At 40.0% G+C, this 23,348-nt stretch overlaps 1 protein-coding gene across 7 annotated transcripts in view; it reads left to right on the top strand.

The window, feature by feature from the left end:
- Fry (FRY microtubule binding protein) overlaps positions 1-23,348 on the top strand; it is a 479,403-nt gene that overhangs the window by 291,753 nt on the left and 164,302 nt on the right. For all 7 annotated transcript variants that reach the window (XM_008825033.3, XM_029559622.1, XM_029559620.1 and 4 more), the window contains 6 exons: positions 2,188-2,280; positions 2,374-2,472; positions 4,144-4,245; positions 16,536-16,639; positions 17,106-17,214; positions 19,355-19,441. In XM_008825033.3, the coding sequence (XP_008823255.1) occupies positions 2,188-2,280; positions 2,374-2,472; positions 4,144-4,245; positions 16,536-16,639; positions 17,106-17,214; positions 19,355-19,441 (594 nt within the window). The remainder of the gene's footprint in view (positions 1-2,187; positions 2,281-2,373; positions 2,473-4,143; positions 4,246-16,535; positions 16,640-17,105; positions 17,215-19,354; positions 19,442-23,348) is intronic.

Raw genomic sequence — 23,348 nt, 5'->3', positions numbered from 1 at the left:
CATTATTCTCAGTCTCCAGTACTGCAAAAATCAAGCAGTTAATCAATCAACCCTGGAAAACAAAAAAAAAAAAAAAAAAAAAAAAGAAAGAAAAAAGAAAAGAAGGCTTAATTTTGAAATGATTATCCCAGTTCATTGTGATGGTAATGAGACTTTAGCAGAATGTGCTGCTCCACTAAGAACTGACAGTAAAGATTTATGTCTGAAGGGAATTTTCCAATGCTGCTGTGAACTAGATTTGGTGTTGATCTTCCCAGAGAGTTTAGATGTGTGAACTTTGAATAAAGGCTGTACAACTTCAATAAACAAAAGGCCACAGTCAAAAAGATGAGAATGGACGAGGACAGTATAGAGAAACTGAAATCCTCATGCACTGCCAGTGTGAACAGAGCAGCACAGCCACAGTGGAAAACAGTCTGGCTGGTCCTCCAGTGGCTAAACCTAGAATTACGAAATGATCTAGTGACTCCACTCCTCAGTATAAATACCCAAGAGAAATGAAAATACATCCCTTGAACATAAATGTTCATAGCAGTATTTTTCACAGAAGCCAAAAATTGGAAATAGTCTATCTCTGAACTGATAAACAGATAAACAAAATATGGCCTTTCCATGCAATGGGATGGTAGTGGGGCCTAGTGAGCACTGATATTTGTTGCAGCAAAGGTGACCCTTGAAAGGATCCTGCCAAGCAAAAGGTCACATACTATATGAATCCATGTAAGTGAACTGTTCACGGTAGGCAGATGCACAGAGACAGAAAGTATAATTAATAGATTAATGGATTGCCTTGGGCTCAGGCCAGTAGTGGATATAGAGGTAGAAAGTGACTGCCAAAAGGTACACAATTTCTTTGGAGGGTGTTAAAAGGTGGTATTGTAGCATAGGTATACAACTGTCAATATAGAGTAAGTCAATGAATAAGACTTTTTTTTTTTTTAATGAACAAGACATTTTAAGTGAATGAGCTGCATGGAATGTGAACTATATCTCAATAAAGTTAATTTTTAGGGATGACTGCTGTGTAAAACCTTCCTGGGTTTTAATTCACCTCACAGTATTTATCAATTCTGTGAGCTTTGCCAGGATCCCTTAGCACCTCTCCATCCCAGCTCATTTGCCATATCTGCAAGGTGGCCATAATGGCACTAATTTTAGGGAGTGGCTCTGAGGATTCTTGGTACATGCTAAGCACTCAGCAACTGTTAACTATTATTCCACTTACAGATGCTAATAATACATACATTTATATGTCCACTTGGGAGAATATTTGCACATATGTGCAGAATAATGCAGAAAAGGGGATGGGCACCTGGGAACCAAAGCTTCCTTCTATGTGGGCAGTCCATCTCAGTGACTTCCTAGGATTAGATTGCCCAACAGGGCTGAGATTTGGTATATTGACTGAAGATCTTGGGATTCTTTTTGCTAGATTAACAGTAAGAGCTAGTGTAGTCATAAACATGTCATAACTGAAGCAGACTTGGACTCCTATCACTAACATAAAGTCTGAAAGAAGAGAGGGGCTGGCAGAATTCAGACAGGCCAACTTTCCTGTAGAGTGAGTCCCCAGGAAGCCAAAAATACATTATCTTGGTAGCCAGTAGTTTTGCAAGAAAAGACATCCTGCTTAAGGAAGTGTTCCAAAGGTTTACTTGTGTGAGGTGAAGGGAAGCCTTCCAGATTTGCTTAAGAAATGATCTGAATAATAAACACCTAAGATGTCAGGCAAGCAAGTGAACGGCTCTGTACGCCAGACTGTCAGGCACTAGACCTGACAGGAACCTACTGTCTTTTGCCTCTCCCCATGTTTACCTACCCTGGGGATCTGTGTTTGTGGGCTGATCAAGGGCCCAGGACCTCACACAGGGCAAGCTATCAATAGAAATCTGTTGAAAATGAATGATTGAATAAAGCAGCCAGAAATTCAGTAGATGGCCTGTGTGCTTACAGGTTGGGGATGCTTTGTCCTTTCAGAAGAGTTATTTGAAGTACAAATAGGGGGAGAAAGAGAAAAACAAGTCTTGTGAAATGACATTTGGACTCCATATAAATACTTGAATGTAGTGATTTTTAATAGATAACAATATGGTATGTTGGTTTACAGGATTTAACTAGGTATTACTAAGTATATTTCACATGTACGTTTCAGTGTCTGCTCTCTCCCTCTTTTTTTTCACTCCCTAGGAATGTGCACATTATTTCCTGGAGGTCAAAGACAAAGATATCAAACATGCTTTGGCTGGGCTTTTTGTAGAAATTCTTGTCCCCGTTGCTGCTGTGAGTTGCATTTTCATTTCTAAGAATTTCTTCCAATTGGATTATGCACACACAATTTCATTAGTAAGACAGTCACATGTGTCTCTATTTCAGGCTGTTAAAAATGAAGTCAACGTTCCCTGTCTTAGAAACTTCGTGGAAAGTCTCTATGATACCACACTGGAACTTTCTTCTCGAAAGAAGCATTCCTTGGTTAGTAACTATGAGACAATCCAGACAACCATCACACATGCAGAACCTGTCTATTTGAAAGTCATGTGGATTCACAGATGGGAGAATTACCTGTAGCTGCCTTGAAAAGTCTCGGCATCTCAAACTTAGAGTCTGCTTTTAGCATTGACCCATGAATCACCATAGTATAAGGGGATTACACCACATCACCTCAGATGACCCTTCTAGTCCTACAGACTCAGCTGTTCATTTTTAAGATTGGCTTAACTCAATTTTTGTTTGAATTTCTAAGAAGTTTTTCAAGTCTAAAAGCTAGTGTTTATAATAGCTTCTCTTCTCAATCCCATCAGTAAACCTATACTGCCTAATTCTTATCCTGACACTCAAAATCAAAATTGAACCCAGAAAAGAAGAGAGATTTGAAATAGACAATTGCCCATAGGCAAGATTCTCTAAAGGTTGGGAAGTAATTCTTGGGAAGGCAACATGAAGTCTTTTAAGTTGCCATATGGTGAATAAAGTTCTGGCTTATTAAACTGGCAAGTGGTATGCTAACCAAAATTGTGATAGTCTAAGGGAAGTGGATAGTTAGATCACTGGCTACAGATCTGGTTTATGCTGCTCTCCAAAGCATGAATACCAAATCATGCTTTGAGCAGCTTCCCAGTTGCTTTGTTGGTAGTGGTAATGAATGTGCTCATCTCTCTATAATCTATGATCATTGTGATAAATTGCTTGCATTTATTGACTGGCATTAGAGTTGCATTCAATAGTCGTGGTAGTTCAAGGTCCTCTCAGACTAAGTTAATATAAAAAAGAAAAATGCTGGATTGAAGTGTGGAGCACAAAGCTATCCATTGGCCATTGCTTCTTGCTAGTCCAGGTTAATAGAGATGCTGGCTATGATTCTGTTTCAGTCTTTTCTATCCCTCAAGGTGTGTGCTACCTACCCAGTTGAGCAAAATCATGATGAGCTGTGTGTGCATGTTCTTTGGATAGCTGCCTGCTGGCTTTGCTGTCTTCTCCAGTTGCTGTGGGAAAGGGGCCAGTTAAGCAGCAAAAACACAGTAGCACCTCTGTTTATTCCATCATAAGCAAATTCCTCCTGCGGTTAAATTTGTTTTGGTTAAGTTTACCAATGCAATAACATTTCTTTCAGGAATCTTCCTTAATTACAGGAAGATTGCAAGCAAAAATGTGTGTGTGTATGTGTGTATGTGTTTGTGTGTGTGTGTGTGTATGTGTGTACACACATACCTCTAAGACCAAGGACAAGCTAGTAGATATTTATAAGCAGAAAAGCCAATAACATTTTCAAAATCAATGTGCCTTCATGGTTGTTTTGTTTTTCTGGAGGTTTAGAGAATGATCTAATATGGCAAGTTTGTTTTTTAATGTTTATAAGTGAGAATTAAATCAGTCATGATCAGTCAGCTTTCTATATTATTGTACATGAAACATACATATTTCTGTACACTAGCTATAGTTCTAGATGATTCCATCTGCTTATTATCAGAAAGCCCTTACATAATGCCTGCCTCTGCTGGGTACCCATGGACTTGCGTGGCACAATACTGTTTATTCTGGCCCACGTGGCCACAGGGGAGGTGGTGAAGCAGTGGGTACAGAGAATGTGTTTCCTGGTTTGTTGAATTGTCAGTCATCCTGTGACCTCAACTCCTTTCTTCTCAGGCATTATACCCCCTGGTGACCTGTCTGCTCTGTGTCAGTCAGAAGCAACTGTTCCTGAACAGGTGGCATGTTTTCCTCAACAACTGTTTGTCCAACCTTAAGGTTAGTATTTTTCAGCTCAACAACAATAAAAACTTGTTTATAAAGATTTACCATAAGCCAGGTATGGCAGTTCATGCCTTTAGTCACAGCACTCAGGAGTCAGAGGCAGGAGAATCTCTTTGAGAACAAGGCCAGCGTGGTCTACATATCAAGTTCAGACCAGCTGGGACTACAAGGAGATCATTTCTCAAAAAACCAACCAAACAAACAAATTACATTGGACTGTTGAAGGTTTTTTTTGGAGGGGGGTTAGATTTTATTCATTTTATGTGTATGTATGTGTGACCAATTGTATGTATGTGCACCATGTGCATTTAGGTACCCTCGGAAGCCAGAAGAGGGCATCACTTCCTCCAGAACTAGTAGTTACACATAGCTGTAAACCACCCAGTGTAGGTGATGGGGACTGAACCCAGGTTCCCCTGCAAAAATAGCAAATGCTCTTAACCAATGAGCCATCTTTCCAGCCCCTGTTGTTTTGTTTTTGTGTTTGTGTATTTGTTTAAGACAAGAACTCACTAGGCTGCCCATGCTGACATCAAACTCAAAATCCTCCTTGTTCAATTTTGCAAGTGTGAGCTTTTAGGTATGCACCACCATACCCAGCTACAATAAAATTCTTAGGCAGAGATATATGCTTCTGGCTAGAGATAAAAGAAGCCTCTTCAGATAGGGGAAAAATAAATCTGTTAGTAAGAGTCACTTTGAAGACAGAATTAAAAACACTATATATATATATATATATATAGTCATTTATTATCTAAGTGATATGAAAATAAAGTAACCACCCTTAGCTGACCTAAGCATGTGGATTTATTTCAGATATGCTTCTATACCTCTGCCCCTTTCTCTAAGTAAATATTTTGCCAACAAGAGTTCCTTCCATTCAGCGGAGGGGTTGTCCTAGCAGGGAGCGCTTTACTCCTGTCATTCTTGTCTGTGATTGTTTGTGTCCAAGTGAACAGCGCAGGTGCTGAGTGATATGAGGAATGAAGTCACTGCCCCTGGGAACAAGGAGCCTTTCATATGGTTGTAATAATTAGCTTTAAAATCGGTTTTGTGGGGCTGGAGAGATGGCTCAGCGGTTAAGAACACTGTTCTTGCAGAAGACCCAGGTTCAAATCCCAGTACCCACCCGTGGGCATTGCACGACATGGGTGCACTTACCTACATGCAGGCAATACATGCATACACATGAAATAAAAATAATAAATAAAATTTTTAAAAATCGGTTTTGTATCATCAAGTGGATGCATGTTTTAAAGTTTAGTGACTTGCTGATACAAAGCCTCTTAATGAGAACCCTCTAACATAAGAGCAGGTCCATCTAGTGTGGGGGTGCATGCGGATAATGCCAACACTGATGAAGTTGAGACAGGAGGATCATGAATTTGAGACTAGCCTGAGCTACATAGAAAGATCATGTTTCAAAAAATGAAACCACAAAAAAGGGCAAATCAAGTGTATTCTGCACCTCCACGTTCATGTTTGCCCAAAGCTGTGTCTCAGCTTCTTTCCCTGGTTTAATATTTGCTACTTTCAATTTTTGAACCAATACTTAAATGCATGTGCTGATACACGTTGCCTTGTTTTACTTTTTTCCCAAAACACTTTAATTTGGAGAAGTAATTAAGATTAATTATATTATTTTGTCATTTACTATAATTATACAATAATCTACACTGAGCTGTTTTAAGCACCAACTATGTCCTGGCTCTAAAAGCTGATTGTGAAATCTGAGATTAGAATCATTCATGTCCTTCAAATTGACAGTGAAATATAATAGCAGTGGATGGAGAATGAAGCTTTTAAGTGCCCTGAAAAATGAAATCCCCTGCCACGTGACCAACTGTTATGCAATGACCACTTTCAGGTAGTCTGATGCAGCCATCTGCTGCACAGCCTAAAGTGCAGCCCCTTGTCACTTTTGTAATTACATCTTAATGTTCTAGAGTTTTTAAAATTTTTTTGCAGACAGAAAATGGTAGTTTTGTTTAAAACCAAAAGAAAAATAATCAAGAATGCTTATAACATGCTTTCTGAAAATGTTTAATGTATATTGGGTTTAAATTAAAATATTTTGTACAATATTTTTTGCTGTGGCCAAAAAGCCCCCCTCCCTTTATTTTTCATCCAAATTAGTTTTTAAAAGATAGCAGGGTATCTGAATTTGGAACTTAATTATTTCAAAATTATAATATGTTTGGAGCTCTTGTCAAAGCCCACCAGAAAAACTTAATGGGAGGGTTACAAACTGCACCCAAGAGGAAGTGACCTTTGATGCCAACAATTCTTCTCTACATAGGCATTTCAAACATTAGAATTTTGTAAAAGGAGAAGCAGTTGGAGTAGAAAGAACATATAGAGTCAATGCTGCGGAACTGAACCGCATTCCAACTTCAGCTCCAGTCAGGAAGGATTTGTGCTATGCTCACTGTGGGAAGGTGGAAGGAGTGGGAAGGGTCGGGGAGACTACTATGTCCACTGTAGACACTGAACAGACTCTCTGTCCTTGAAGATCTTGGCATTTTATGTTGAGAAAGTCTTGTACCCAGGAAGCACAAAAGAGCTACTTATTAGACAAAATAAAGATAAGGAAATCTTGGCATGGTGATGCATACTGCAATCCCAACATTTGGGAGACTGAGGCAGGAAGACTGCTAATTCAGGGACAGCCTCAGCTATGTGTGAAGCTTCAAGCTAGCCTGTTTCTAAATTAATAAGTAAATGTAAGGCTGTCTTACTTCATGAATGAAAAACTGTTAGAACTCACAGCCCCAGGCCCAGAGTGTTATAAAGAGCCACAAGCAGAATAAACATGTATCATAATGTTTAGGTCTGAACCTAGTAGGAATTTGAATGGGACGATTAATGAATGTCATTAGTATATAGAACATGTTCAAACCTCTTATACAGGCAGTCCATAGGAAGGAAGTGCCTGAGGAAAAAACAGCTTCAAAAGTATACTTTACTGTGACTAGCTTCAGGATTTTATACTACTTAGAACCAACCATATTTCAAAAGGGGCCAAGTTCTTCCCAGGTGCTTCAGGATAAGGGTCCTAATGTGTGCATCCTCCAGGCTAACCTGGTAGCTATGGTTAATGTGTTCTGCAGAACTGAGCTGGCAAAGTACCACGTGACACACACAGAAAGAACTATAAGCGCAGGCTCACATGTTCAGAGTAAACACCCATTTAATGGCAATGCCTTGGTATGTCCTCAGCATCAAACTGTCAGAAGCAGACTGCTTTGGGAGCATAGACTTAAAGTCCTTAATATTTATACTTAATCAACTTAGTCAACCATATCTAACTATATGCCACTGTAGAGCAATGAGAAATTTATGGTGTCTTCTCATTGAGACATTTACATCTTTCGGGAACACGTGGTCGGTAATGACCAACCATTTTTTGTCCCGCTATATTTCATGTCAGAATCTGGACATAATGAACTATGAAAAAAATGACGCCTCCATTCATATCTGCCATACAACACTTAACACTGAAAGTATGAAACACTCTTTGAGAAATTAATAGTATTTTCAAAGGTAATGCTGATTGCATTCATAATGACTGTGTGCTAATTTCTTATCCTTCAAAACTATATACATGGGATAATTTTAAATTCTCTTTTTTTAAAAAATATTTTATTTATTACTTTTATGTGTATGTGTGTATTGCCTGCATGTAGGTAGGTAAGTGCACCAGTGCCGTGCAATGCCCACAGAGGACAGAAGAGACTGTCAGATCCCCTGGAACTGGAGCTATGGACAGTTGTTAGCTGCCATGTGGGTGCTGGGGTTCGAACCTGGGTCTTCCACAAGAACAGCCAGTGTTCTTAACCACTGAGCCATCTCTCCAGCCCAAATTTGCTTTTCTTATACCAAGAAAAGAAGTTGGGCATGGTGGCGCACGCCTTTAATCCCAGCACTTGGGAGGCAGAGGCAGGCGGATCTCTGTGAGTTCAAGGCCAGCCTGGTCTACATAGTGAGTTCCAGGCCAACTGGGGCTACAGGGAGACCCTGTCTCAAAAAGACCAAAGAGAAAAAAAGAAAGAAAGAAAGAAAAAACAAAGAGAGAGACTATGCCAATGAGGCCTAGATTCTTTTTTTTAAAGGAAGAAATGAAAGAAAACTGGAAACTCAAGAATTATATAATAAATAGCCATATATTTAATTAACTGGATCTATTCAGAACCAAATAAGGGGCTAGAGAGAGGACTCAGCAGTTAAGTGCACTGTTTGCTCTTGCAGAGGATCCGGGTTCAATTCCTAGCACCCCTATGGTGGTTAACAACCATCTGTAACTCCAGTTCCAAGGAAATCCAATGTCCTCCTCTGACCTCCATGGGGATTGCACCACCTGGATGCACTTACACACATGCAGGCAATACACTCATACACATAAAATAAAAATAAAATTTGAAAAAAGAAAAAGAGTCAGGTGATGGTAGAGGCTGCATATACAGTGTCATGAGGTCATGAGGGTGCCACAGGCCACATGAAGTGCTTCCAGTGTGTTCATACATATTGATTATGTTTTTCTAAAACTTTTGGATAGATCTTCACATTATATATTATTGTACTTTCATAATTGGAGAAACCAGAATACATAATAAGAAACAAGTCTCCATCTGTGCTAATCATCCCTGTGCTACGACTTGAACACACCTCTTGGTCAGAATGTCTGTGGTACAGCCCTGACATCTGCATATTTTTAAGCAGCCATGTGCCTTGATGCAAATGGTCAACAGATAGACCTTGGGAAGCTCTGGTCTGCAGCAGTGACCTTGCCATCAATGAATTTAGCTGTTCCTGTTTGTTAGCATTAGTTCCAAATGGCTCTATGGATCAAAAGGATTAATTAAAAGCAAAATATCAAGAGGGTAGACATGTCACTCAGCCAGCTGGCACGTCACTGGTGGTACTGAGGTGAGATGCACTGGGTCTAGGGAGAGCTTCCCCGAAGCCCACTGGGTTCCTAAATTATTTTATCAACAAGTCTCAGAGCCATTATAAATTCATAAATGTTAATTAGTAGTTAATTAACGGAGACAGATTCTAATAGAAGAATGGTCTTTTGACCTTAAAAGTGAAACCTTTCACACTGAAATCAGTGGTACAAGCATATGCTAAAAGTGTCTTCATCCTGAAAATGTATATTGAATATCTATTAGATTTACTGCTAAGGAATACAAAGAAAAAATTAGGAAGAAGTCCTGACTTTAAACAGATTAATGTGGTAGCTCAGAGAAATATGTTTGAGCAGCCTCTGTATTTTAAACTGCAGTAGAAATTGTGATGCTATGAGTATACTAGGGCTAGATTGCCTAGGTCAAATTCTGGCTCTACCCTTTATTTGCTGTGTGACCTTGTGTACGTTATTTGATGTCTCTTGGTCTTGGTTTCCTAATTTGCAAAATGAGAACCATAATATTAACTCTGTATATTTTTGTGAAGATTAAAGTTAGTTATATACATAACAGCATTTTTAGTCAGCTTTTTATCACCATAACAAAATACCTGAGATAATCCGTTTATAAAGGGAAAACATTTGCTTATGACTCATAGTTCTAGAGATTTCCAGCCCATGGTCAAGTGGCCCTTTGCCATGGGTCAGTAACAAGGTGAGGTAGGATGATATGAACATGTGAGCAAAACCTGGAACCTCTCATTGCCACGGTACAAATAAGATAAACAAACTGGGCATGGTGGTGCACGCCTTTAATCCCAGCACTCGGGAGGCAGGGGCAGGCAGATCTCTGTGAGTTCAAGGCCAGTCTAGTCTGCATAGGGAGTTCCAGGCCAGCTGGGGCTACTGGGAAACCCTTCCTCAAAAATACCAGAAAAAAAACAAGGACCCAGCTCCCACAGTCCCCTTTGAGGACATACTCCCAGTGAACTAAAGACTTTCTTCTAAGCTTCACCTCACCTCAGAAAGGCTCCACCTCCCATTAACACCACAGTCGGGGCTAAGCTGTTAAAATTTTGGCTTTGGGGAAAACATGTAACAAAACCATAAAAAGCTTTTGACAGTAATGTCTGATATGCTAAGTACCATGTACCACGTTCATTGCGATTTCTGGGAAAACAGTTCTCACTAAAGCAGACATCCCAGCTGTCATTTGTTAGCCTGAAGATTGAACAATTCATTAGGCCTCTCTCAGTTATAAAATCCCTCAATGGATACTTTGTTATGTGAAAGAGTTTTTGAAACAGAAAATGCCGTTTAAATGCTAGTCATTTACTGTTGTCGTAAGAGCTCGAAAACCAGCTTCAGCTACACATTGCTACACACTTCCTTATGGGTCTAGTTGTTTGGCCACCACTCTTTTTGGTTTTGTTTTTAATAAACATCTAACTTGCTATATGATGGTCACTGAGGAAGTAAAGATAAACAAACGAAGTTTTTCTGAGCTCACAGTCTGACAGGAAACTTGTAAGGAATAGAAAAACATTGTAGGACACAGAGCAGAGCTGCTGAGTGTCCTCTCCAGGGCCCAGGGTAAGGAGCAAAACAGTAGGGGTGACATGAAGAAGGAAGACACTTGTATCTTACTGGCCAGTCAAGATTTTCCACTAAACCAAAGGTAGGGAGGCACCCAGGCATTTGGGGAATTGCAGAGAATGTTACTGTATGAAGGGCCTCTACCTTGAGGTAGAGGCAGAGCTGGTCCTGGCCAGGCAGGTGTGAAAGGTCCCTCATGTTTCATGTTGTAGAATTTGGATTGTTCGATAGGTTGTGATTAGTCTCTAATGGACTTATATGCAACCAATTTAAAAACTATGTTTGAATTTTAAGGATATCATTTGACTGTGAAGAATGGCAGAGAAGTAAGGAGCCACTTGTAATGATCAGTTATAGCATCCTGAAATGATAAACATCAATTAGCAATATATACTCCCTGGGCAGAACACATAAAAGCCTAAGTCAATCACTTTCCTCTTCTGTCTCTGGGGACAGTAGAAATCTCAAACATAATCTTTTATTCATTTATGTATTTATTGATTTTAGACAGGGTCTTCTATAACTAGGCTAGCCTCAAACTCACTAAGTAGCCAAGGATGATCCTTAACTTCTGATCTTCCTGCCTCCACCTGCCAGTGCTGGGATTCTAGACATGTGACACAACACCACCCAGTATTATGCAGTGGTAGGGATCAGACCCAGAGCTTTGTGCATGCTACACAAGCATGCCACCAACTGAGCTACATCCCTAGCCCAAACATAGTCTTATTCAAGAAAGAATATCAGTCATAAGCTACACCAAAAAGAGTGGGAGAGAAGGTCAGGGGAGCTATTAAAAAGAAGTTGAAATTTAAAAAGAAAACACTGGTATGAGTCACTAGAACTGGAAATCTCAGTTAAGATCCAGACAGACTGAGTGAGATGTTATGTGCTTTTCCTCATGATTCATACTGTGAGATCAGGTATATTAGAGAATTTCAGATGATACACTGTGCAAATATAAAACACTGATATACACACTATGAAAGGAACTTGAGATGGGAGAAGGTAGTTCCACTGGGATAGAAGCTCCCAGTACACAGGGACTTGTTCTTTCCTGCTGGCTGGATTGCTGATCCCTCATACGTGATAGAAACGTACTTCGGGCAGGTAGAATGGTGCATGCCTTCTCTGCAATGCACCTGTGAGGTAGGGAGGAATTTTTTCACGTGAGTTTTACAGACAGATTAACGAGCTTCTCAAAGGCAGGCCGTACAACTAACACCATAGAGACAGTGTCGATTCAAACCCAGGCTGGCTATTTTTTTTTTTAATGTGTATGAGTGTTTTGCCTACACATGTGCAAGTGCACCACATGTTTGCAGTGCTCACAGAAGTCAGAAGAGGCCATTGAATCCCCTGGAACTGGAATTAGGAATGATTGTTAGATGCCATGTGGGTGCTGGGTTCCCAACCTGGGTTCTCTGCAAGAGTAACTAGTGCTCTTAACCACTGAGCCATCTCTCTAGTGCCCAGAGGCTGCTTTTAATCACCAGTGACTACACCAGAGACATTTGCTGATTGAGAGGAATTGAAGAAAGAGGGTTCAAATGCATAGCATTTTTACATGAGAGGAAATTTAAAATGCAGCTTTGCTAATTTTCCTTTAACTAACCAAAACATTGCACAAATTATCTCATTAGCTGCCAAAAAAAATTAAAACTTTGTATATAAATATGCAGTTCTCAGAAGCTGGATTTTATTTTCCTGTAGCTAGACAGGTAGTTATAAAGTTTATGTAGAAGGATAAACACACAAGAATGTCTGTGAAAACTGGAAAAGGTGTTTTTGCTTTTAGTTTTATATATTTTTTTAAAACCTGGTACTAGGTACCACTGAGCTACATCCTCTGCCTTTTCTGTGCATTTTTTTTTTTTATGGACATACATTACATGTTGAGTATATGTTGCCTCTGCCGCCCCATTTCTCCTCCTCTCCCTTTTTTACCCTCCCCCTCCCATTAATTCTCTTTGTTCCCTGGACAGTTTTCCTTCTACTTTTATTTAATGGATTCATACCTGATTTTATGTGACTATATAAAATTCAGTAACCACAAATGTAGAAAACCTGTTACATTTGTCTTTCCGAGGCTGGATAATCTACTTAATAGGATTAAGTTGCATCCATTTTCATGCTAACAGCGTAGCTTCATTCTTCTTTATGGCTGAGAAAGAATTCCATTGTGTATATCTATCACATTGTCCTTATTATCCTATGTTGGACACCTAGGTTGGTCCCATAACTTTGCAGTTGTAAATGATGCTGCAGTAAACACTGATGTGTAGGTATGGCGCATGTGTAGGTATGTTGACTTGCAGTCCTTTGGGTAAATACACAGGAGTGGTATAGCTGAATCATATGGCAGAGCTACTTGAAAGCAGTGGACAGTAGAAGGTAGACATACTAGGTACTAAAATACACTGTAAGACTTTCATAACTAAATTAATACAGTATTCACTCTTGAACAGGCACAGAACAAAAAAATAAAACTAGAAACGGATCTAAATGCATGTGGAAATACATACTTTTAGTATAATGATTACAATAAAAAAGTTGGCCTTAGATTCTAGAGGCATAAAAAATTTATCTTAGCTAAATCTAAAAGCTACTTGCTCTAATGTTTCCCGCAGAATTCATTTGCATGGCTCCTCTGTACTCAGTAAGTAGTTTAAAGGAAAATTTATTACATATCATATCTAAATAATTAAGCACAACTAAGCAGAAAATAGGAAGAAATACTATGATAAGGTCAAGATATACTAGGGAAAGAGAAGTAAAAGTCAAAGACCTATAGGGAAGCTGAGAGTGGTGGACATGCCTTTAATACCAGCCCTTGGGAGGAAGAGGCAGGTGAATCTCTGTGAGATCGAGGCCAATCTGGTCTACATAGCAAGTTGTAGGCCAGCTGGGGCTACAGAGAGACTCTTATCTCAGAAAACAAAAACAAATAAACAAGATCTGAAGGAAAGTTAAGACTGACGTAGAAAGACCATTTTGCAAATTGCTCATTCCCTGCAGAGTGGCAAATTCTACTAGATACTAAGTAAATCCTGCTCTTTTCCTTCAGAAAACCCATCATATAAGTGGGAGCCGATGCTTGAACAGAGTTTAAGGAGGTAAATTTTTATACTAGCTGTGGTTATGGGATCAGGGGACACTTAAGAAGGGTTAATTAACTTTGGGTGGCTTTTCTTTACTATTTGTTTATTTTTACTGTACTATGGATAGAGGACAAGATCATTTACATGCCAGACAAATGCTATACCACTGATTAATCCCTGATTTTAATCATTAAGCCCTGATTTTAATGGAATGGGATTTGGGACCTCAGGAACAAAGAAGGATGCAAAAAGAGAAGAGATTCCAATCAACTATGATGGAGTAGTAGTGCTCACTGGGAGAAAAGGATGTGAGGAGAGGAGCAGATGCTGCCAACATAGAAATGGAATGTAGCCTAGCTGGAGTTCATGGAGTTTGTAGAGAGCAGAAGGATAGGAAACAGCAAAGGCAGATTAGAGCCAGATAGACCCATCAGGTATGCAGCATGCGATCTCTGAGTGTTTTTAAAGAGAGGACTGCATTCAGTGTAAGACAGGACAGTGGAAAAGAAATCAAGCCAATGAGGAGCTTCCTGCAGAACCTAAGGTAATAGCACTTAAAGTTCAACAATAGCGGAGAAAGCGGCAGCTAGAGATGATTTCAAGTTCAAGAGGTATTTATGGTAAAATCCACAAGATTCGTTGAAAGTAGAAAATGAGAGTAGACATGAGGCAGAAGGTGATGTCCCTCAAATGAGGAAGCCTGTGCCCTTCTCTCTGGTTAATTATCTGTCATCTGAATGCCACAGTTGTGAACCAGCAGGTCTCCTTGTCCCAGCTCCACTCCGCATGCTGGACATGGGGACTTCCTGTATATCCCTAATCTCAGTGGCTGTCTGTCACCATCATGAGAAGTTTCACATGAGAAGTTTCACAGAAGGTCCCTCATGTGGCCCCTGTCCTGCTTAAGCCCTATCATCAGCATACTAGCTAGCCCTAGGTTCAGGAACATGAGCCCACTTCACTACCTGTCTTAGTTTACATGTCCCTGTGTAAAATGTTCTCCAAAATGTTCTCCTTCGGGCCTGGATAGCTTTAGCTGTCAACTGGACACACTTGGGGAGAGGGAGCCTCAATTGGGGAATTGCCTCCACTGGATTGGCCTGTGGCCATGTCTGTGGGGCATCTTCTTAATTGTTGAGTCATGTGGGAAGGCCCAGCCCACTATGGGTACTACCACCCCTGGGCAGGTGGGCCTATGTTGTATAAGAAAGCAGAAAGCAGACTGAGCAGGGGCCAGGAGAGCAAGCCAGTAAGCAGCGTTCCTCCATGTCCTGTGCTCCAGCTCCTGCCTCCAGGCCTGGGCTCCTTGATGAACTGTGACGTGGGAGATGTAAGCCAAATAAACCTTTTCCTCCCCAGGTTAGTATTGGTCAGAGTGTTTTGTCACAGCAATGGAGAAACAAACTAGAACACCTTCCCACCATCATTCACACCTTTCCATTTTTCTCATGCCAAGTACACTGGTCAGCATAGTTACATACCTCCCAAGTGCTGGGACTAAAGGCATGTGCCACCATGCCTGGCAAAACTGATGGTTTTATATACACTAAGTTAAGGGCCAGTTAATGGCTGGATCCAGTTTCTTTCATCAGTTGGAGCCTAGGCTCTGCATCTGTGCTGTCTCCTACAGGCCTCCTTGGATCATAGTGTGACTGAAAACAACACCTTGGCAAGAGAGACTTTTTCTCCTGAATTTTATCTATGCATGAATAGCTGTCATGTTCCATATGCCTTCTCCAGAGACCCAAAATGACATCATGTTGACCTATGCCGATTCTCCAGCCCACTGCCTGTGACTAGCCCACCACTTGTGCCTAGATCACATGTGATCACCCCAATGGGCATGTTTCTTTGTTTATAAAACAAAGAAATGGAAACTCTAGGGATGGCTTTTATAAAATGGACATAATGTAGACTAAGGCCTTTTAATTAACCCCAACAAAACCATGTGCTCTTGTGTCTTGTGACCGGGGCACCTGATCTTGTTTTCTGGGAACCTCAATTTGGTACTTGAATGAATGAATGAATGAATGAATGAATGAATGAACAAACGAGCACATAAATAGAGTCGTAGTTCGTGTTGAGTTTTCAGCTGCTCCTGGAAACCTTTTCTGACTGTTGTTTGCTATAGGTTGCCCTTCTGTACCTCAGTGCCCATTGCCACTAGTGTTTGACTCTGACAATTGTTTATTGCCTCCCCACTCCCATCTTAAGAAGCAAGATCTATTTTCCCTATGTCTAGTCTCTAATATTGTGTCTGGTGCAGTTAGCCTTAGTAAATAATGAAGAGTAATCAGATGACATGAAAAATCAAAACAATAACCTTGTTTTAAAGGACATAATCTGTAATGGGAAAAACAGGTGGATTCTCCTATTGATGCTATATAATTCTCTTGTTGGTACCTTTGGCAATCTCTTGAATTCTCATCTTCACAAAACACAGAGCAATCTGGTGGGGGCTTTCCACACAAGATTCCTCTGTCTTACCATCATGACTGTACCCTCATGAACTATTTATTCATTGAGCCTGGAAGCCAAATACTCCATGAGTTCCAGAGGTGATGGCATGTGCCTTGCATATACCTACCACCTACCCAGCCTGCCTTCCCAGCCATTCAGGCAAGACTTACCTCCATGGACTGTTGATCAATCGGCAATCTTACATTTTGGATCTGTTATAGAATAAAGACCCCAAGATGGCTCGAGTGGCACTGGAATCTCTCTACAGATTACTCTGGGTTTACATGATTCGAATCAAATGTGAAAGCAACACAGCTACTCAGAGGTAAGGAGTTGACTTGTTCTGAGGGTGACCCCGTCGTTGAACCCATATTTGTAACCATGTTACTCAGGCACTGCAGAAGCTGTTTTTCTTTATTGGTGCCAGCCCTGACCCGCCTAAAACCTGCTTGTAGCTGACTGTTACTGTGAGATCTAAGGCCTCAGAACTTCACCACTGGCTTAGCAACCTTTGAACTCCATCCAGCCTCCACCAGTACTAACTAGTCCTTCCGGATCCCATTTGCCACTTTCAACAAAGGAAATAGCTGTCATTTTCTTACTGCCCTGAGTTTTTCAGAAAAAAATTTTCATAGAATAAGTATGCTAATGGAAAGGGATGAACTGGTATGTTTTCTCTTTTTTTAAATCCTCTCTGATACTGAAATAAGATGAACCGTGTGCCTTTTTCCTGACAGTACTAGAACTCAGCCAATCTTGCTTGTTTTCGCTGTTTTTCCTTTCTCTTCCAGCCGACTTATAACCATCATCACAACACTTTTCCCCAAAGGATCCCGTGGTGTAGTACCAAGGGATATGCCTCTGAACATCTTTGTGAAAATCATCCAGTTCATCGCCCAGGTAATGCAGACATTTCTGGCCATAAGTATGTTCTAATTGCTTTCAAGTTTCCCATCTCCTTCAGATGAAGTAATAAATGTGAAAAGGCCACAGTAATACTGCATACAGTTAGACATTTTAGAAAGCATTTGAGTGTTTTCCCACACCACTTATTCTTTTGCTTGAAAAAAAAATTGTCACATGAATATGTCAAGTGTCTTCAGCATGTAAGAAATAAATTGAGATAGAGGTTAAATGACCTATCCGAGGTCACAAACTACTAGTAAAATAGCCTGTAGTAGTTCCTGAGCATCAGCAAGGTCTAAGTTTGATCCCAGCACTGACAGAAAATAGAAAACTTCTATAAAAGAGACTCTTGACTCTCCCGCCCCACTTTTCCCAGTTCTCTGCCTTGTGTTCTACAAATAGGCAGGAATAAAAGGGTCTGGTGTTTGGCAGAAATTTAAATTTTGAAAAGAGCCAATATAGTGAAATCTGCAGAGTAAATAGTAATTTTCTAATTTTCCTCTGTGAAAAAGAATTTTGTAGGGAAATTAGCATTTATCAACTTTATTCTTTGCCAAAACTATTCTAAGCATTTTACACATGAATTAATTTACTTTAAAACCAAGTCCAGTAATGTTAAAATAAATGTTAGCTGTAGTTTCCTATTCAAACATAAGATTTTTTACTTTGGGGGATGGTTGGTAAAGTGTGGGGGACTGAACCCAGGGAGGACCTAGGACATGCCAGGTATGTACTCTACTACTGAATCATACCTCTAGTCTATCTTTTACTCTTTAAAATACTTCATCAGTAAATTCTTTGATGGAGCTTTGACCTCTGTGACTTACAGAGAACCAGAAAATCTTCTATTCCGGTTCAGCCTTTGTCATTAGTAGAACCTTTACCTCAAGCAAAAGAACATTTTTGTCTGTATCTTTATCTGTAAAATGAGGGTATAAATCCTTGCCCAGTATGTCTCAGAATACTGCATGACTGAAATGAAATAACAGGCATACAAATATTGTTGAAGTACTGTTGACATTAACAATAAAGATTTAAGGTTCACTATGCACAGACTAGTTAATATATAGGCATTCCTCTCTGTGTTGGATCCAGTGAAAGTTCTCTTTAATATGTGTACTTAGAGAAAGTGTATTGCTTGCTCTGCAGGTAGAAATTTAATATAACTTTTCTAAATGTAGTTATGAGCTGTTGAAAATGTGCTTTGACTCTTCTGGAATGTATTATATAAAATGAATATGTCATATTATCTTAAAAGCTACTAACCACGTTACTAGACTCTGCTTTCAATGTTCTCAAATAAGTAACCTTAGTATGCCTTATGTGTTAAATATTCTTCCTGGTTGGAATTAATTTTTATAATATAAGCCAGAGAATGTTTCAATGTTAGAGAGTAGGAAAAAATGATACCATTAAATAATATTTTGTTCAGCTGAGTTTCAAAACATTACCAGCATTTTTAGTGCAAGTAGGAGGAACCAAGGCTGTTTCTAGGCCCCCAGGTGTTGTGGGGTTTTTGTTGTTTTTTTAACCTCTAAAAAAATCTTTATTCAGAATTTCATACATGCATATAAGGTGTTTTGATCAAATCCATGCCCACTCCCTCCCCTCAAACACCTCCCGTATCTCCCCATCACTTTTTTCTGAAAACTTCGTGTTCTTTCTTTCTTTCTTTCTTTCTTTCTTTCTTTCTTTCTTTCTTTCTTTCTTTCTTTCTTTTTTTATGGGGCTTTTGGATACTCTAACATTCACCTTCTGAAGAGGTAACCCTAAAATCTTTTAAGGATTAGATAAGAGTTCCCAAATACTTTGGCATTTTTGGCCTTTGGAACAGAGTATGTTGGCTCAGAGGCCCAAGGACATTTTTACTTCGTTTTTGATACTCTGTGTTCTTGGAGCTAATTCTGTGTGTTATGTAATGGTGGCATCTCCACGCAGCTGCAGGAACAGAAGCAGATCCTCTGGCCATTATGTGCCTGATCTTCCCTCAGAGGCTCTGTGTGACCTATAAAACTGAGCAGCACCCCTATCCTTTTAGCAGCCACCTGTTTGTTGCATATGGTGAAACTGCCATTTGATATTGAACCTGTAATTCAATGTTTTTATTTTGTTTGTTTTCTTATGTTCCCTCCAGGAACGTCTAGATTTTGCAATGAAAGAAATCATTTTTGACTTTCTTTGTGTGGGAAAACCAGCCAAAGCTTTCAGTCTCAACCCAGAGGTATGAAGGATCCTTCTATGTGCTTCTGACAGAGCATGTATTCACAAAGCCATATCTTTGCTTTGAAACTTTGGGGGTTCAGATGAGGGATGATCCTCTCTGAAGTTTTCTATTTGTTTCTGTTCATGTCCAAATTCAGAGGATGGTTTTTCAGAAGTCAATTTGGGGGCGAATAGATTTGAGATAAAAAAATGTTGGTGTGCCACCATATTCCGTGCTTGTAAATTGGAGTGATTCTTACCTCAAAGGATCATCTGTTGCTACAAGTTAGATTGTTTTATTTTAGAAAAGTAAGTCCTTGCACTTGTAAGTATGTTAGTGCAGAATAATACGTTCAGTATTAGGAAGTGATGAAACAGACAAGAACAAATACTGGTAAGAGCAAAATTACTACCACATAATAAAAACCAAATAACCTGTGTGCAACATATGTTTCTGTGACAGTATTCCAGCTCAAAGGCCAGGCATCTTATGGAAATGAGTCCGTGGTGGGTGTTATATACAGTGTGGAATAGTTAGGGCTATGCAAATGAATAGCACATTGAGTCTTAAACTTTTAAAAACAGTCAGCTGACAGAATTATACCTGGCAAGCTGCCTTTTTTCAGCCCTTTCCCTGTGAGATTATAGAAGGAACACTGGACCAGGCACCAGGGAGCTGACTTTGCCACTCGCCACAGGCACAGCTTCTTTTTCTAGCTGTGTAACATTTACTCCTGACTCTGAGATTTTTTTGCTAGTAAAATGGACAAAATACTTCACAAAAGCAGATACTGGGTATGATACATTTCAAACTAAGAAGGGCATGAAGGACAGAGAGAGGAAAAGAAGGAAGAAAAGCGGGTAAAGAAACTCCATACAGTCAAATAGGTTTGAAATATTATTTTATCCTCACTGTGATAGTCTGACTCATTCATCTTGTCATTAAGGAAGGAGGTCCAGAGCACAGAGGCTCAGCATAGCTTGTTAGTTGCCCCAGAATCCCCTGCTCCTCTCCACCACACCCTGCATTCTCTTCTTGACAGCTAGGTTGCCACATGTCTGTGAGCAGAACAAGAGGCCAAAATATGGGAGTTTCTATCTAATGACTATTGACCTAACAATCCTCTGGAATGGCTGCTGCCAGGGTCAGTAGCTCAGTGGGAGAGGGTCAAATCCAGGGGCCTGATGGAGGCCCAGAGATGAACAGTAATAGACTTCTCTTGCTGGCAAAGTTCTCAACATAGTTTTTATTTCTCAGTAGTCATAAGCCTACTATTTTAACAATTTTCAGAATTACTGAGCTACTTGTCTAAAGAGAACATCTAAAAAGTTATTACCATTCCAGATGTGGTAATGCTCACCTGTAATCCCAGTACTCAAGACTGAGGCAGAAGGATCATGAGTTTGAGTCTAGACTGGCCTGCATAGCAAAACCCTGACTCAAACAAACTGCCGTCATTATCACCATGTATAAAATTTATCTTGGATCTATCTACAAACACTTCATTCAGTCAAGGGTGCAGTAGCTAGCCTGTCTGTGCAGAGCAGTTAGAATTGTGTTAGATAGAAGAAAATACTTAAGTACTATCTTCTAAAATACTTAAGTATTATCTTCCACGTCCCTTTTTTATTTTTTATTACATTTTATTTACTTACTGTGATTTATTTATTATGTATGTCTGTACATGAGCGTGTCATGGTATGAGTACGGAGGTCAGGGGACAGTTTTCAGGAATCTGTTCTCTCCTTCTACCATGTGGGTCCCATAGATCAAACTTAAGTTGTCATGCTTGGCATCAAGCATCTTTACCCACTGAATCACTACACAGGCCCTCTTTCATGTCTCTTCATCTTGTAGGGTCATGGAAGAATTTTTTTATTAGTAGTTGGCTGCTATAAGCCCAACAGAATATACATTCCCCCCCCCCAAATACCGATATCCATAGTCTATGAAGCATAAGTTACATGTTGGATGAAATATGTGATGAAACTGTTGGGCACAGTTTCTCAGAAAACAAAACCAGATAGGATTTTTGAGGGGGAATTGTTTGTTGTTTGTTTGTTTTATTCCACGGGGTCTCAAAAGATCTCTGGCCTTGAACTCACTATGTAGATAAGGATGACCTTGAACTTTTGATCCTCCTGCTCCAGTATCTCAAGTGCTAGGATTAGAGGCATGTGCCACCATGCCGGCCTCCAGATGGGCTCTTGAATAATTTTCTGGAAGCAGCTTATGTAACAAGGCTCAGAGATCTAAAGGGTTGTTTTAATACAAAGTGTATTTAGCACAACTCAAAAGTTAGATAATTTGCAAGTAGTTGTCTTATTTGGTTTGGGCCTATTATACTTGCTGTATATACTTTCATCATTGTGAAAGCAGGCCTATCTGTGAGAAACACTTCTAGGTCATCATTTCCACTCATTTTTTCTTGATATAGAAATAATGGAAGTGGAGTACCTACTCAGTGCTGGAGAAAAGAAAACAATAATAGAGGCTGATAAACTGGAAATGAAAACATAAGTGGAGAGAAATACCCTTGATCCTGTTGATAAGCACTCAATTATCCACAAATTGTTCCCAATAATAACCTGATTTATAGTCACTATAGAGGTCAGCAAACTAATTTTTAAATCTTATATGAAAAATCAAAAGAACTACAACAAATGATATTAAGTTCAAAATAGGAAAAATAAAGAAAACTAATAAAAATAATAATAAAAGAAAAAAAAAACAAAAAAAAACCCCGACCTCCCTCTGCTTCCCTGGGCCTGCACAACCCACAGGCCTCTCTCAAGGGTAAGCCGTCCGATTGCGGCAAACTAATTTTTAAATCTTATATGAAAAATCAAAAGAACTACAACAAATGATATTAAGTTCAAAATAGGAAAAATAAAGAAAACTAATAAAAATAATAATAAAAGAAAAAAAAAACAAAAAAAAACCCCGACCTCCCTCTGCTTCCCTGGGCCTGCACAACCCACAGGCCTCTCTCCAGGGTAAGCCGTCCGATTGCACCCTCTGGGCCTTGACTCCCCCATCCTCACTCACCCTCCCATCTCTCCCCCCTGTCTCTCCTCCTAGCCTGGGACATGTCCAGTTCCTTGTCTTGGCGCCCCAGACACCAGGGGAACAACAACTGCTTTGTGATCCTTTGCATCCAGACCAACCCAGTTCCTTCTGGGGTCCCTGGGAGCCCTCTGGGCCTGGCCCCCGCCTTCACCTCCCTCTGCTTCTCTGGGCTGCACAAACCCACCAGGCTCTTTCCTGGATGCAAGGCTGACCTTTCCATTTCCTGATCCTTTGCATCTAGACCAACCTAGTTCCTCAGTGCTGTCCCTGGGAGCCCTTGGGGCCTCTTCCCATCCCCATCTCCCTTTGCATCTCTGGGTGGCATGGCCACCAGCTGCCCTAGACCAGCATCTTTCCTGGGCCCTGCTCCCAGGCCAGTCCAACCCCCAAATTCCTGAGGCCAAAATCTTTCCTGGAGGGATCCAGACCTTAGGAGAAACCTTGAGAGCATCTGAAGGGCCTCATCTGACTTGGGCCTCTGTGGAAATTCCTAAAGACAAAAGCAGTCTGGCCACTCCAATATAAAATCAAAAGAGACCGAAAGCTTAGAGGAACCAGCTTTTCATGCCCCAGAAGTAAACCACAAAGACACATAAAGTTAACAAAAAGAAGCAGACCTGAACTTGAAGCCTTGAGTCTCACACAAGAATCAGAAACTACAAAAGAAATTCACATGTCAAAATCACAGAGAAAAAATAATAACATGAAAAACCAAAATAACATATCCCCACCAAATACCAATAATCCTCTAAAGGAGTACAATGAGAACCCCCTAAAGATAATGCAGGACATGGAACTCAAAAGAACAATTATAAACATGATAAAAGAATTCAGTGAATTTAAAGAACACACAAAT

Source organism: Nannospalax galili, unplaced genomic scaffold (assembly GCF_000622305.1).
Source record: "Nannospalax galili isolate Female #2095 unplaced genomic scaffold, S.galili_v1.0 scaffold768, whole genome shotgun sequence".
Taxonomy (NCBI): Eukaryota; Metazoa; Chordata; class Mammalia; order Rodentia; family Spalacidae; genus Nannospalax; species Nannospalax galili.
Note: the sequence above shows the minus strand (reverse complement) of the source record. Positions and strands in the feature narration are given on the sequence as shown.